General features: G+C 37.8%; 1 protein-coding gene across 4 annotated transcripts in view; it reads left to right on the top strand.

Moving 5' to 3' along the window:
* NUP58 (nucleoporin 58) overlaps nucleotides 1-14,340 on the top strand; it is a 35,021-nt gene that overhangs the window by 7,761 nt on the left and 12,920 nt on the right. For 3 of the 4 annotated variants that reach the window (XM_082675365.1, XM_082675366.1, XM_082675364.1), the window contains exons 3-11: nucleotides 1,189-1,338; nucleotides 1,964-2,101; nucleotides 3,559-3,669; nucleotides 5,359-5,383; nucleotides 6,695-6,760; nucleotides 7,079-7,253; nucleotides 10,625-10,704; nucleotides 12,709-12,827; nucleotides 13,255-13,337. In XM_082675365.1, coding sequence (XP_082531491.1) covers nucleotides 1,189-1,338; nucleotides 1,964-2,101; nucleotides 3,559-3,669; nucleotides 5,359-5,383; nucleotides 6,695-6,760; nucleotides 7,079-7,253; nucleotides 10,625-10,704; nucleotides 12,709-12,827; nucleotides 13,255-13,337 — 947 coding nt within the window. The remainder of the gene's footprint in view (nucleotides 1-1,188; nucleotides 1,339-1,963; nucleotides 2,102-3,558; nucleotides 3,670-5,358; nucleotides 5,384-6,694; nucleotides 6,761-7,078; nucleotides 7,254-10,624; nucleotides 10,705-12,708; nucleotides 12,828-13,254; nucleotides 13,338-14,340) is intronic. The other variant, XM_082675367.1, reaches the window with a different exon arrangement.

Here is a 14,340-nt window from a genome sequence, read left to right as displayed (position 1 = left end):
ACAGGGGAGCGAGGGAATGTCAAGGATGATTATGATTTCTGGCTTGAGCAACCACATTGACCCTGGGGGATTTAGGAAATTTTTTTATAGGGAGATGTGTAGGGGTCCAGAGGGACATCCAGGTAGAGCTATAGCCTTTGGAGACTCAGGTAGACGTAGATTTAGACCCATGAACCTATAGTGAGATTCTGAAACTGGGTGAGATGTTTCAGGAAGTGAGGGAGCAAGAATGGAGCCATCGGGAGGAGCATTTAAGAAGTGGACAGAGATACACAACTAGTACGTGTAAAGCAGATAGACAGCGAGGACCTGCTGTATAGCACAGGTAACTAGATTCAACATCTTGTAATAACCTATAATGGAAAAGAACCTGAAAAAGAATATGTGTGTGTGTGTGTGTGTGTATATGTATAAAACTGAATCACTTTGCTGTACAGCTGAATCGCTGTAAATCAGCTATACTTCAATTTAAAAAAAGAGGCGAGGGCTTCTCCGGTGGCGCAGTGGTTAAGAATCCACCTGCCAGTGCAGGGGACACGGGTTTGAGCCCTGGTCCGGGAAGATCCCACATGCCGCGGAGCAACTAAGCCCATGCACCACAACTAATGAGCCCACGTGCCACAATTACTGAAGCCAGTGCGCCTAGAGCCCATGCTCCACAGCAAGAGAAGCCACCACAATGAGAAGACCACGCACCAGAACGATGAGTAGCCCCCGCTCGCTGCAACTAGAGAAAGCCCACGCGCAGCAACGAAGACCCAGTGCAGCCAAAAATAAGTAAATAAATTAAAAAATAAAAAGAGGTGAACCGAGGAGGGAGATGGACAGAAGGGACTGGAGGGCACTGACAGACACGGAAGCAGAGGAGGAGGATTTCAAGCAGCAGAGAAGATGTTTTAAATAGTCTTGGAGAAGAAGGACTGTGTTCTGTTGAGTGTAAAGGAAAGGAGGGGGAAGTGCCGTTTTAGGTGTATTTAGAGGTAGGGCTGAGATTGAGTTTCAGTATTACCGCATAGATTGGATTTTCATCTTTAGTGTGCACCCTGATTTGGTGAATGGTTTTTCTCTCTCATACGTATATAAGTACACATACCTTTGTTCCATCTACGAAAAGTAGACTTCTAGGCTCCTGATTGATACCTGTGTAATACACATGCAGCTATGGCAAGCTGCGATATTTTTTTACAGGCCCACCGGCCACCACCTCTGCGTCCACGGCAGGCTTCAGCTTAGGCTTCAGTAAACCCGCGGCGTCCGCCACACCGTTTGCGCTGCCCATCACGTCTGCCTCGGCTGGCGGTCTCACGCTCTCGTCCACTCTGACGTCGACTCCTGCAGGTGAGGCGTGTCGGGGAAGGGTGGCATTTTCTGGTTGAGTTCTTATTTCACTCGGTCAGTGAATGTAGGTATCCACCTTTGGTAAAGATAACTTCAGTTTGGGAGAATTTTTATTTCAGTCATTCAGCAGCGTTGACCTACTGAATTACTGGTTTGTGAAGATCAGCCTTGAGCATTAAAGCAGCAGAGGCCCTCTTGGAAGTTGGTCTCTTTACAGAGCAAGGCAGGGGAGCGGGTGAGAGGGCACACGTGAAACTCTTGATGTCTGCGTTGTTTTCAAGGCGCACTTTGGTGACAGGGAAGGGTAGAGAGTTTGCATAAACCTTGCTTGCCTTAGGATTCATCTGGTTTTGAGTGTGGAGCTGGTGGCCTGGGTTGAAAACTCTATTACTGTCTGGAGTCACTTACCTGATACCATGCTGGTATTAACCAAAGGCCTTATTCCTGTCACTGGTTTTTGCTTTAAAGGTACTATTTCTTTCTGTTCTTAAGTATGTATAATGTTAGCTTTAGTGAGTGGTTTTTCTCAAGAGCCAGGTTTATCGTGACGTCAGTTTTTAAGAAGGTGTCTTGTGTTTTCTGTGATGCTCGCGCTCTTGGGGGCTTACGGGCTCACTGTTTATAGCGTCCACAGGATTCACTCTGAGCAGCCTGAGTGGGACGGCAGCTGCAGCCACCACTGCACCAGCAGGCCTCTCTTTAGGGGGAGCCTTGACGGGTTTGGGAGGGCCGCTTTTCCAAAGCGCAAGCACGGCAGCATCAGGTAACTGTGATATTTACTCTCCAGAAGAGTAAATATTCATGTTTAAATTTACTGTCTTTGTTTTGGTCTTTTGAGCAGATCATGTGGTCTCTTGAACCTTTATGTTTTCCTTTTAGTGTAAAAACTGAATTATAAAATAAAGTTGTTCATACGTTATTGCCATATTTTAGAAATGCATTTTCTCAGCATTGACTGACTAGGTAAGGAGGCAAGAAAGAGCCTGTTTCCGGAGTCGGTAAACTATTCTATAGAGAAATTTGTCTTTTTAATAAACGGCAGTTGGATAGTCTTGAATCGTTTAGCCTCTAAATTCACTGTGGCACAACTTGACCTCATAAGCCGGGTTCTGGGAATGGCTTTCTGTTATAGATGTTAGGAAAGGGTGTTAGAGTGCTTTGAAGTCAGGACATTAAAAACAAGTATTAAATGATTTTATTATAGTCAATTTTGTAAGTGTCTTCTAATAACCAAATCATTAGTTGACTATAATGTACATTTCTTTGCAGGATAAATAAACATCTTTCCCAAAGATTCCCATGGGAGCAAACCACAAAAATAATAGAAACAAGAGTTAGAGGGTAGTTTTTGTGTCTTGTTATTAAGTTTTTAGGTCTGTTCTGAATTTTGTTAGGTTCTTTGACACAATATTCAATGCTTACTTTATGGTTATGTTAACCTAAACGTGCCACTGATTTTTTAAAAATTCATAACATTCATTCAGCTGTGTTTTTTAACACATTATCAGGATTTAAATCCAGTTTTCATTTATCCCATGCTCTTATCCAGTATATCCTGCTATTTCCTGTTTTTAAAGTAAATAGCATCTTGTCTAAAAAGAACACAATTGTGTCAGCTTGAGAATGCATGGACTTATGTGATTGACCAGTGCAGGATCTTTGAAATTTTGCTTATTTTATTTATTTATTTTATTTAATTTATTTTATTTATTTTCCCCCAGCTTTGTTGAGGTGTGATTGACAAATAAAATTGTGAGATATTTAAAGTGTACAACATAAAGATTTGACTGTATACATTGTTTCCCCCCCATCAAGTTAATTAACACATCCGGTACTACATTATTTTAAAAGTATAGAATTCCAAAGCATGATTGGAAGACAAGATGTATTCACCTGAAAACATGCAAACTAAAACTGCTTTGATAGAGAGGGTTTAAAAACAACAAATAAAATCGAGTATCCACAAATATCCATGAACAGATATATTCTGGCCGTTTTAATAAATAAAATCACATCATTCAAACTACATACACCATTGAATCCAAGCGAGATTATCAGACTTTGTCCAAAGCATGCTCTAGACTTATATCTTACTATTTGTCTAAATCAAGAATGAAAATAATCTGGGATCCAACTTAAATGTATTTGAGTGCTTTGGTCAGTGGGGAAATCATCATAAAGACTGAGGAACTTCATGAGTGGCATCTGGCTTGTTTGTAGGACTTGGACCAAATGCTTTAGGTGTGTCTCTGGGAACGGCAGCAGCTGCTTCAGCTGCTGGCAACGAAGGCCTTGGAGGCGTAGATTTTAGCAGCTCATCGGATAAAAAGAGTAAGTAATGTCACTCTTAATTTCACGTTCTAACAGTCCTGTTGACGGACCTGAAATTCCTATGTCTGGAAGATTGTTAGTTAGATATTCAATAGTAAAGGTATTATTTTTAAGTTTGCATTATAGTTCACAAATTTTGTGTGTGTTGTGCATTTAAGATTTTATTTTTGTAGACAGATTTGTATGTGCATATGTCTTATGTAACTATCTTAATGCGTGTTTTAATATGCATTTTAAAAATCGGGACCGTGTACATGTTTTGTAACCTGTTCTTTCTCGTGTAATATATCACAAGTTTTAGTCAGTGTCCGTAATTCTTTACAAATATTTTAATGCTGCTTAATGTCAGTTTTATGAATGGATGTGTCATCGTGCAGTCAGCCACCATCCTGCGGTTAGTGTTTGTTTCCAGATCTTCGCTCTGGGAAGCGTCACTGTATTGGGTATCCTTGTAGAGAGAGGCAACATAGTATGGTAGTGAAGTGTCGGCTCTGTAGCTGGTTTGCTGGCTGCAGATCCTGGCTTAGCTGTTCACAGGCTCTGTGGCCTTATTCAGGCTATCTCGGTGCTTTGTAAAGTAGGGGAAATAACAGTCCCTGCTTCATGGGGTTGGTTTGAGGATTGCTGTTTGTAAAACCTTAGGAGAGCCAGGCACACAGAAGATGCTGTGTGCTTTTATTATAAATTTTGTTCATATTTTGGTTATTTCCTTAGGGCAGATACCTAGAAATTGAATCATAGGCTTATAGGGAGGGACATTTTGGAGTCTCTTGGCATATATTGTGAAATTGCTTTCCAGAAAGGTTTTACCACTTTATTTACTCACCAGCCAGTATGAAAATGCCCTTCTTGCTGTGCTCTTGGCATGCCTAATATTCTTTAAAAAATTTTTTCCAACCCAAATTCATTTTGCAGTTTTTTTGTGGTTGTTGGTTGTGTGTGTCTGATCTGCTTGTTGTTTGTTTCGCAACACCTATTCTGTTTCTGATGAAAGCATGTTCGGCTGGAGCGCGTGCGTACACACTGCACTGACCGTTTGGAAGAGCTTAGAATGGCATGATGCATGAAGTTGTAAAATATTCAGTGTCCTGTATCTGTATAGGGATTTCAGAAATTGGACATGGGTTTATTGTAGGAGATACTTGTTTTAAAGAGTGAATTACTATCCTAAAAGTTGGTAAAATCCTTTTAATCTTAGAAAATTTGGATTTATTTCTCTTTGAATGAAAAATTTTAAACATAAGGTCCTGTCTCTTGTTTTTACTTAATTTTCTTTGTAGTAACTCCATAATTCAGAAAATAGCCTTAGATGTTTTAGCAACTTATTTTTTTTTCTCAGGTGGAGCAGCCTGTTAAGAGGGCCTTAAAAAGTGTCAGATAAAGCTCTCAGGAGTTAAACTCCTAGGCAAGAGGATTTTTCAGGGAAGATAGTTGAAAAAGGAAGATTCTTGCCCTTGAAAGAAATGGATGCACATCAGCTACATAACTGTTTATGTGCACATAAGCATGTCTGTAATATGCTGTGTTCAGAGTTCGTGACAAGTCGTGACATCACCTGCTGTTTAAGAGGCATTCTAAGAAATCCTTAACAATTTTTATTTATACCTTAGTTTGTGTTAACTTAAAATTTGTATTTGGAATACATTGATAAATAACCTATTTTTACACGAAGCTTCTTGAATTTTCTAGGTGATAAAACGGGAACAAGACCAGAGTAAGTTTACAGTTTGACTTTTAAAATATTTTAATTAAAGAGTTTTACTTATTAAACTATAGGCCAATGTATGGTTGGAAGTAAATGGAACCTTATAGGTATTTAGAAGAAAAATTCTTTTAAAGTTTTTGTCAAAAATAAAATAATAAGCATAGGCTCTGGAGAGATTATGGAAGGTCAGATCTTTAAGAAAATTTATAACCATTTATTTCTAGGAAATAGTTGGCTTTTCCCCTAATAATATAAATAAACACAAATATATGTATGTGTCTTTTTAACTTAGTAAATGTTGAACAACTCATGGAACTTTACTCTTGGAGCACTTTTTATTTATATATACAAATTAAAAATGTATATATACTGTTTATTTTATATATAAATTACTGTCCCAGCACCATTCACTGATGTTGAAGAGGGAGAATAGCCTCCATGTACGTCATATATACATTTGAAGATCATTATTTTCTTGCCAATTGTATTCTCACATAATTTCTATTACATTAAATAAAACATTTGTAAGTAAATGACGAAGCTCCCGCCTCCCAAACATCTTGTGTGTATTTGTTACGTAAAGGGGGAACCAGCGAGAGCCTGCCGTTTGCCCAGGGTTATGTCCCCGAAGTTGTACAGATCTGCGGCTCCCGCCATTACAGCCCAGTTACATTTATTCCTGTCTTCCTTAAATAGTCATCAATCCTTTAAGCTACTCCTAGGTCTTATTTTGTTGAAGAACAGATTGACGTTGTAAACTATTGTGAGCAACTCATTGTGATAAGTTTTTCAGACTTCCTTTAGTGAATGCTGTAATATTTTTGAACTGAATGAAAAGTCAGTCATGGAATTTTTGAGCTGGAGGAACTTAGATTAATATTTCATCCCGTCTGTAGTATTTTCTTATTTTGTTCTTGAACATTTAGTCAAATGCATCTACGTGTACTTATAATAGATGCCAATCTCCTTAGAAAAGAAACCTCCATGTCAGATGAATTGTTATTTTGTAGATCATGAAGTTTATTGTTCTTTATAAAGAACTTCAAAATCATCCAGGAAGACTGTAAATGGGGAATATTTGCTCTGTTTTCTTGTATCTTAACACATACTGTTGTAGAACTCAGCTGTCAGCTTTTTTTTTCTGACATCTTTATTAGAATATAATTGCTTTACAATGTTGTGTTAATTTCTGCTGTACAACACAGTGAATCAGCTATAGGTATGGAAGACCTAAAGAGACATTTCTCCAAAGAAGATATACAGATAGCCGTCAGCTTTTTATGATCTCTGGTATTAATGCGCCTGTGGCATCTTTCTTAGGGACAGTAAAGCACTGAAGGATGAGACTCTACCTTCTGTCATCTGCCAGGACGTGGACAACCTGCAGTAAGTGTGTGAGGTGTCATCAGTAGATGAATCAGACTGGAGTGCTGGGAGGTGTTTCAGGGGGACCCTCTCCTCCTCCTAAGTGTTTTAACTTGGGGAGCATTGTGGTGCTTTTAGAAATCAGGGAGAACACAGAACAATGGAATTAAATAAATAAAGGAATTAAAATTCTGTGACTGCCATTCTGTGAACTGTAGGTGAATTTTTAATAGTTGCTTCTTAAAACACTTGGACTTAAAACTCTCACCAGTCTACTTTTTTTTCTGTATAAAACCAAAGGTGTATTTTTTTAAAACTGAGTTTTATTTATTTTTTTAGGAAATTTGTGAAGGAACAAAAACAAGTCCAAGAAGAAATTAGTAGAATGTCTTCAAAAGCAATGCTTAAAGTGCAGGAAGATATTAAAGCTCTGAAGCAGCTTTTGTCATTGGCTGCCAGTGGATTACAGAGGAACACTCTCAATATTGACAAATTGAAAATAGAAACTGCTCAGGTAAACTGTCATTTCATTGTAGGATTTTTGTTTGTTTGTTTTTCAAATAGAAATAGGTCTTTTTAAAATTATGAAAGTTTCATACCGACATGCTATAAGAAAACCGTACAGTGCATATACTTTTAAATTACTATACTAATAGTTACTGGGTTTTATTGAGCATTTACTATGTATGAGGCAGTATTCTAAGCAATTTAGATACATTAAACAGTGATTTTTCACAACAGCCCTATGAGGTAGGTACTGTTATTACCTCAAACAAGAAAACAGGAGAGCTTTGTTTCTAAGAGCGTAGATTCAGACCCTGGTGACCCAGCTCTAAGCTTATGCTCCGACTGCTTTGTTTCACAAGCGTGCCTACTGCCTAAATTATTATATTATACAAGAGGGAAAAACACATTTTTTTAATCTGTCAGTTGTTAAATATAAATTATATCATGCTTTATAGATATTAAGTTCCAGTGACTTGCTAGTTTCGTTAGGTCTTAGTTGTTAAAAATGGTAATGAGGCTAATACCTTCTGTCACTAATGTCTACTTGCTTCTTGTCCCGGTGGTATAATATATAACGTAAAATATCTTCTTTATATCAGTGGGGAAGAATGATGATAGATGATTTACTTGTTTTATATTTCACAGTTATACAGTATACTTGATCTGATCGTGGCAATCTAGAAATCTTTCCCTAAAGTTTTCCCTGATCTGTTAATGAACTTTATGTGATATGCCTTTTTAATGGGTTTATCAGAGTGCTATGCTCTTCATAAATTAAGTGATAATATTTTAAGTAAAAATTTTTAAGTGCTTTGTGTCTTTTTATTGAACTGTAATTGACATATAACGTTATTAGTTTTAGGTGTACAACGTAATGATTCAATGTTTGTGTATGTTGTGAAATGATGACCACAAGAAGTCTAATTAATACCCATCAGCACAAATAGTTACAATTTTTTTTCCTCTTCAGATGAGAACTTTTAAGATCTACAGTCTTAGCAACTTTCAGATGTACAGTGTAGTATTGTTACCTGTTGTCATCAGGCTGTAGGTTGTATCCCCAGGACTTACGTATTTTGTAACTGGAAGTTTGTACCTGCTTATGTGTCTTTAAGTCAACTATTGGAGAATACTTCGTGACATTTTTAATAAATGTGTTACCAAAAAAAAGCTAATCTAAACTATGATACTTAAAGAGGATTCAAAGGCTTTATTGTCTGCTTTCACGTTTCCTGGTCACTTACAAATGCTTTGGTTAAATATGAATAAAGTATTCCCCCATGTTTCCTGCCCACTTATTCTTCCCTTACCATCAAATATTTCAGCTATCAGAATTTCCTAGGAGGAACAGAATGTTACTTAAGCCTTTAGACTGTGGAGAGTGCTTTGACTCTGATTAAACATTATAGGAAATTCTAAATTTCATGTGTGAAATTTTTATGAAATTATATGCACAAGGTCATTATCAAAGTAATAGAGGAGGCAAACTCAAGGGAAAAAAATGAACACAAGAATGGGAACCATTGTAACTCTCACACTGGGTGATTCCATCCACAAGCACTTGTGAGACACTTGTCACATAACCAGACTTGTCTTTCAGAGACAAAAGGAGAAACTCCAAAGTGCTAACGTCTCATGGGGTAAGTGAAGTGCTCAAAGACTGAGAGAGAAGAGGGTGGGAGTCGAGAGTTCCCTTGAGGGAAAATGGCTTCTGAGTTGCGTTGAGGAAAGTTTATGTGAGAACTCAAAGGGGTTTGCTCTGTGGTTTCTCTTATTTCAAATACACAGGGATTCGTGCTCTACCCACAGTCTCGTGAATTGCCAGTTGAAAACAGAAACATTCTGACTCCCTTAGTGAAGGAGTTATCCATCTTATTAAATCCAAAACCTTTTGTTCAAAGAAAGCCTTTCTGGGAAATAAAAGCAATTCTGAGGTAAGGAGCAGCGTTGAGGTTGTGAAGACCAGAACCTTATGGAAGCGAAGTCTTTCACATGCCCCGTTTGGGGGACATCACTTAAGAGTTCAGATAAGTTGCGTGGTTAATGTTTTCTATGGGCAGGGCAGGTGCCATGTGGTTCATTGAAGTTATATTGCTGAATCCACAAATTCAGAGAACCTTTTTAAGTATCTGTTATGTGCAGAGCACTTCCTCTGGCATTTGGGATCAAAACGCTTACAGTATCCTAGGGAGAGTGAGCTAAAGCACTCACGTAAGTGTTCCAGGGACAAGGTGTGACGGAGTGCAGAGGGCTCAGTGGGCGCTTCCAGCCCCCCTCCGGAGCAGGATGGAGCGGTAGTGGCACACTCAGAGTTGAGCCTCCAGAGCTGCGGCGGTGGTTCCCAGGCCGCGAGGAAGGGGCAGGGTGACGGGGAAGTCACGGAGGCAGGAAGAGGGCGTGTTGGAGGACCCGCAGGCTGTTAAGCATTACGGGAGGGGGCCCCGCCAGTGAGACCCAGGCGCGGCTCAGCGCTGGGCAGTCCAGGCTCTGGGCCCGTGTCCAGAGTCACAGGACGGAAGGCTGAGGTGGAGGGTAACACGGAGGTGGAAGGGACAGTTAGAGACCGTTAGAGACTTCACAGCTGGGCAGTAAAATGAGGGTAGGAAGTTGCTGCAGGAGACATAAAGTTAGGATAAGAGACTTCTTTTTAAGTAAGGGAAACTTAAATAGACATTGAAATAGAGGTTGCAGAAGCAATGAAATGATAGGAATGTGGAGTGTAAGTGGGTTAGACGCATTATGAGTCTTGAAAAACCATTGGCTGGAAGATAAGAGTGGCACTGCAGAGGAGTGGAAGGGAGATTAAGTGTGTGAGGCATACAAAATTGGGCCCCTCGACTCAGGTCTCAGGTCTTCCAGCTACGTGGCCTTGGGCAAATTACTTAATGTCTCTGTAACTTCGTCACCCACTTCATAGAGTTGTTACTGAGGAGTGACCGTGATAATAGAAGGGGAGCCTGTAGCACAGGGCTTGGTACACAGTAAGTAAATACCCAGAATGTTAACTGCTGCTGTCATCAACCTCAGGGTTATTACTACTACCTTGCTTTTTTTAAATAGTGTTTTCTATAGTTGTATTATTACAGGTTTTAAAATAGTAACACCGTCTTTAACTGTGGATGAATTGACTTCACAAATCCTACAGGAATCCATGGTTTCTTAAAATAGACCATAAATTTATTATAAAGTTTGTTAAAAGTATAGTTTGTCTTGCCTGGAAGGAGGTTTTAGCACCTTGTAAAGCGGCTTCATCCATAAGTTCTCACAGCATATGAAGCTCCAGGAATGGCGTTGTTGAAGTTTCAGTCCAGAGGTAGTCGGTATTTTTAGCCTAACTTTTAATTGGCTTTTTCTTTTTCTTAACCTCTATTACATCAGGAGTTAAAAAATGCTGAAATAGCTTTAAGAACCCAGAAAACACCACCTGGACTCCAACATGAGAATACAGCTCCTGCTGAGTAAGTTAAACAAATGTTTCTCTCTTTAAAAAAGCAGAACAGTAAAAACAGTATACAGGGTAGGGATTTTTAGTTTACTTTGTAGCAAGTCTGGGCATCTTATGTGGATTTTTAAATTTAATTCTCATAATAACTCTGAGAGGGTATATCATCCCCATTTTATTGAAGGGTAAGTGAAGGCTGAGGTCTGAGCTTTTACCCACTATTATGCAGTTGCACTGCATATTACTTACAGGGTCTGTTCCACTTGATTACATTGTGCAGATAGTAGAAACTTGTATTTATACCCATAAGGACTTTCAATTAAAAAATACTTTATGATAGTCCCTTCCTTAAACAGGGCATACTAAGTATAGTTTAACTCTTTCACGTATTTCCATAACTTTTATTTGCATACATAATAAATCTTCAGGAAGAAAAATTACAAAGTGTAGATAAATGAACCTGAAAAACCCGCCTGTACCCAGCTTGTATATTCATGTGGTTTCCATGCATGTGGTATATGTCTTGCCTGTGTTGTGCAAGAGAGTAATAGCTCATATTCTCAAATGCTTGCCATATGCCGCACAGCGCGCTTGGCCCTTCACCTGCTGTATCTGCTTTCCCACAAACCCTCCACAGCTGTCACATTCCAGTCTTAGAAATGAGGAGCCTGCAGCATGAAGAGGAGAGTCCTGAGCTTCTGCGCGGTAGGGGTCTGGTTGACTCCTGGCCCCTCACCCTTTTGTTTTGTTTTTTCTTTTTATTATAATTTCAGATTTACAAAAAAAGTTTCCAGAATGAAACAAAGAATTCTCATGTCTCTTCCATCCAGATTCCCTGCATGTTAACATTTCTACTGCAGTTTCGTTCCTTGCTCTCCATATGTGTAAATACATTTTCCCCCTGGACACTTAGGGTTGTTTGCAGACATGATACCCATTAATGCTTGAGTACTTTAGAGTGTATTTCTTAAACATAAGGATATTCTCTTATGTAACCATAGTACAGTGATCAAAATCAGGAAATGGACAATAACAGTGATACTCCTGATATCTTATTCGGATTAGCATGGGATGAGCTCCTTCGCTGGACTTCCTCAGTATTTTATTCTGCTGTCTTGTTCTTCATGCTGCCATCAGAGATAATTTTGAGATGGGTTGAATTGTGTGATTTTCCACTGTGGAAAGCTTTCACAGTTCCCCATTTCTCGTGGAGTCGTGTTCAGACTGTGTTTTGTGCTATTCAAGGTCCCTTTTTATCTTTCTAGCATTCTCTCATTAAATTTATTAGAATAGTGATTATAATTACGTACTCTTTCTGTAGCACACTGTAGTGTTTTCAGATTATAAATATCAGTAGTATTTCAGATTATAAACATAAGAACTGTAAGTATTTGGCTGTAAAATCTAGTTGACAATTGCACGGGTTTTTTTGAACTTTTTCTTTTGAATTTTAGACTTATAGAAAAGTTGGAAAAATGGTAGTACAAAGAATTTTTTTATATCCCTTACCTTCTTCCCTTACTGTTAACATATTATATAATCATAGTATAATTATCAAGAACAGGATTAACATTGGTACTATATTAACCAAAATACAGAACTTATTTGAATTTTACTGTCTTTTCCACTGATGCACTTTTTCTGTTCTAGGATTCTTTTCACACTGGATTTAGTTGTTATTTCTCCTTAGTCACTTCCAATCCGTAACATTTATTCAGTCTTTCCTTTTCTTTGATGACCTTGACATTTTTGAAGAGTATTAAGTTATTTTGTAGATTATCCCTTAATTGGTATTTTTTCATGATTGGAGTAAGGCTGTGCATCTATTTTTCATACCTTGATAACTTACAAGTTTGGGTTTTTGTTTCAATAATACCTCTGTCACTTAAAGATACATTATGTCATCAGACTAATTCAAAGGCCCTACTTAAATAAACAGGGGCATATTTTTGTTGGAATTTTGAATATAAAGGAAACAGTGTTTTAAAACTGATCTGACTTGGTAAATGTTATTGTATAGCTACTTCAGAATCCTGGTTCAGCAGTTTGAAGTGCAGCTCCAGCAGTACAGACAACAGATTGAAGAACTGGAAAACCATCTTGCCACCCAAGCGAACAATTCACACATCACCCCTCAAGGTAATATGCTTTCCGTGGTAATTTTTTTTTTAATAGCACTGTTTTTTCAGTTAGAGAGCTTAAGCTGTTATATAGTCGATATTCTAGATTATTACTAGTAGTTGTCTTAAACTGCCATAAGACAATTTCCTTAAAAGTCCTCGATTAGATCTTTATTTCCTATAAATATAAAATGCTTTGTTATGAATTATTATGATGTAATGGCAGATGTCCTAGGGCACCCCACCCCCCCACCCCGCCCCCCAGGTTACTGATGGAGGAATCCTTCTCTCAGTCTGTTCTGCTGTCTTCTCTCATCCATGGAAGTATTGGTGTAGTTTATTCATCCTATACCTTAACTGTACCAAAAATTGGACTCAAGTAATAGAAAAATGGTATCGATTGTGTCGTATACATATTTGTGTGATAATATGATTTTCTCTTATAGATTTGTCAATGGCTATGCAGAAAATTTATCAAACATTTGTAGCTTTAGCTGCACAACTTCAGTCTGTTCATGAAAATGTGAAGGTAAGTTCTCATTGCCTGTTCATCTATCTGGACAGCTGCACCCAAGTGAAGTATTTATTTGTTCATTCACAGGACAAAAGTATCCATGCTTATTACAGAAATAGCTAAAATTATATGTAAGTGAAAAAGACTAAAACTAAAATAATCCAGATCATGCCCAGACACAACCATGGATGAGATCTTTAAAAAAAAAACAAGATCCAAGTGTCCTATACACTCCGTTATTTTAACTTTTTTCATCATTGTGAACCACATTCCACGTTCATACACACACTTCTTCACCATCATCTTTAGTAGTCAGGATTTCACTGCATGTGTGTACGTAGTCTGTGTAACCCGTTGTCTTCTGTTGGACATTGGGTTGTTTCCATCTCTTTTAGTTTATTTCTGTAGAAAGTAAACAGTCTTAGTAGCAAAATCATGTCTCACTGCTTTAATTTTGTGTGTGTTTTAAATGTTTATTGATCCCTGCATAAAAAAAGCTTGCTAACAACATTTGTCCCTTCTAAACACAGGAAACTGTATTTATTAAAATAATAAAAATAAAATAATTTGTCACCGAATATTTTGAACCTTGTGTAATATGTTCATTTTTAGAAATTATTTGGGTGAAATGTTAATATACGTACACTTTTTCCATCAAGCAGATATAATTAAAAGTCTTTCTTGGAGTTACGTATAATCGGAGAAAACCTTTAAAATTCAAAGCATCCAAGCCTGGGTCTGAATCAATCCCTAACTGTAATAGAATTCCATGGAGATTACCAGTATTTTCATTTTTATTTTCACTTGATGCATGGTAATAGAATTTTTTTTAAGTTAACCTCTTAAATCATACCATTTTTGAAGTGATAGCATACTTCAGACCTTTTGCCTTAACAGATTTAAAATTTTAAACCAAATCTTTAAAATAATTTAGTTTTAAAGGAGGAATTTTTATTAAATTCTCTTGAAACTTTGTCTGCAATAAGTGTTTAGTTTTTTAAAGTGCTAAAGGTGATTC

The sequence above is a fragment of the Grampus griseus genome (genome assembly GCF_964374135.1).
Source record: "Grampus griseus genome assembly, chromosome: 18".
Taxonomy (NCBI): domain Eukaryota; kingdom Metazoa; phylum Chordata; class Mammalia; order Artiodactyla; family Delphinidae; genus Grampus; species Grampus griseus.
Note: the sequence above shows the minus strand (reverse complement) of the source record. Positions and strands in the feature narration are given on the sequence as shown.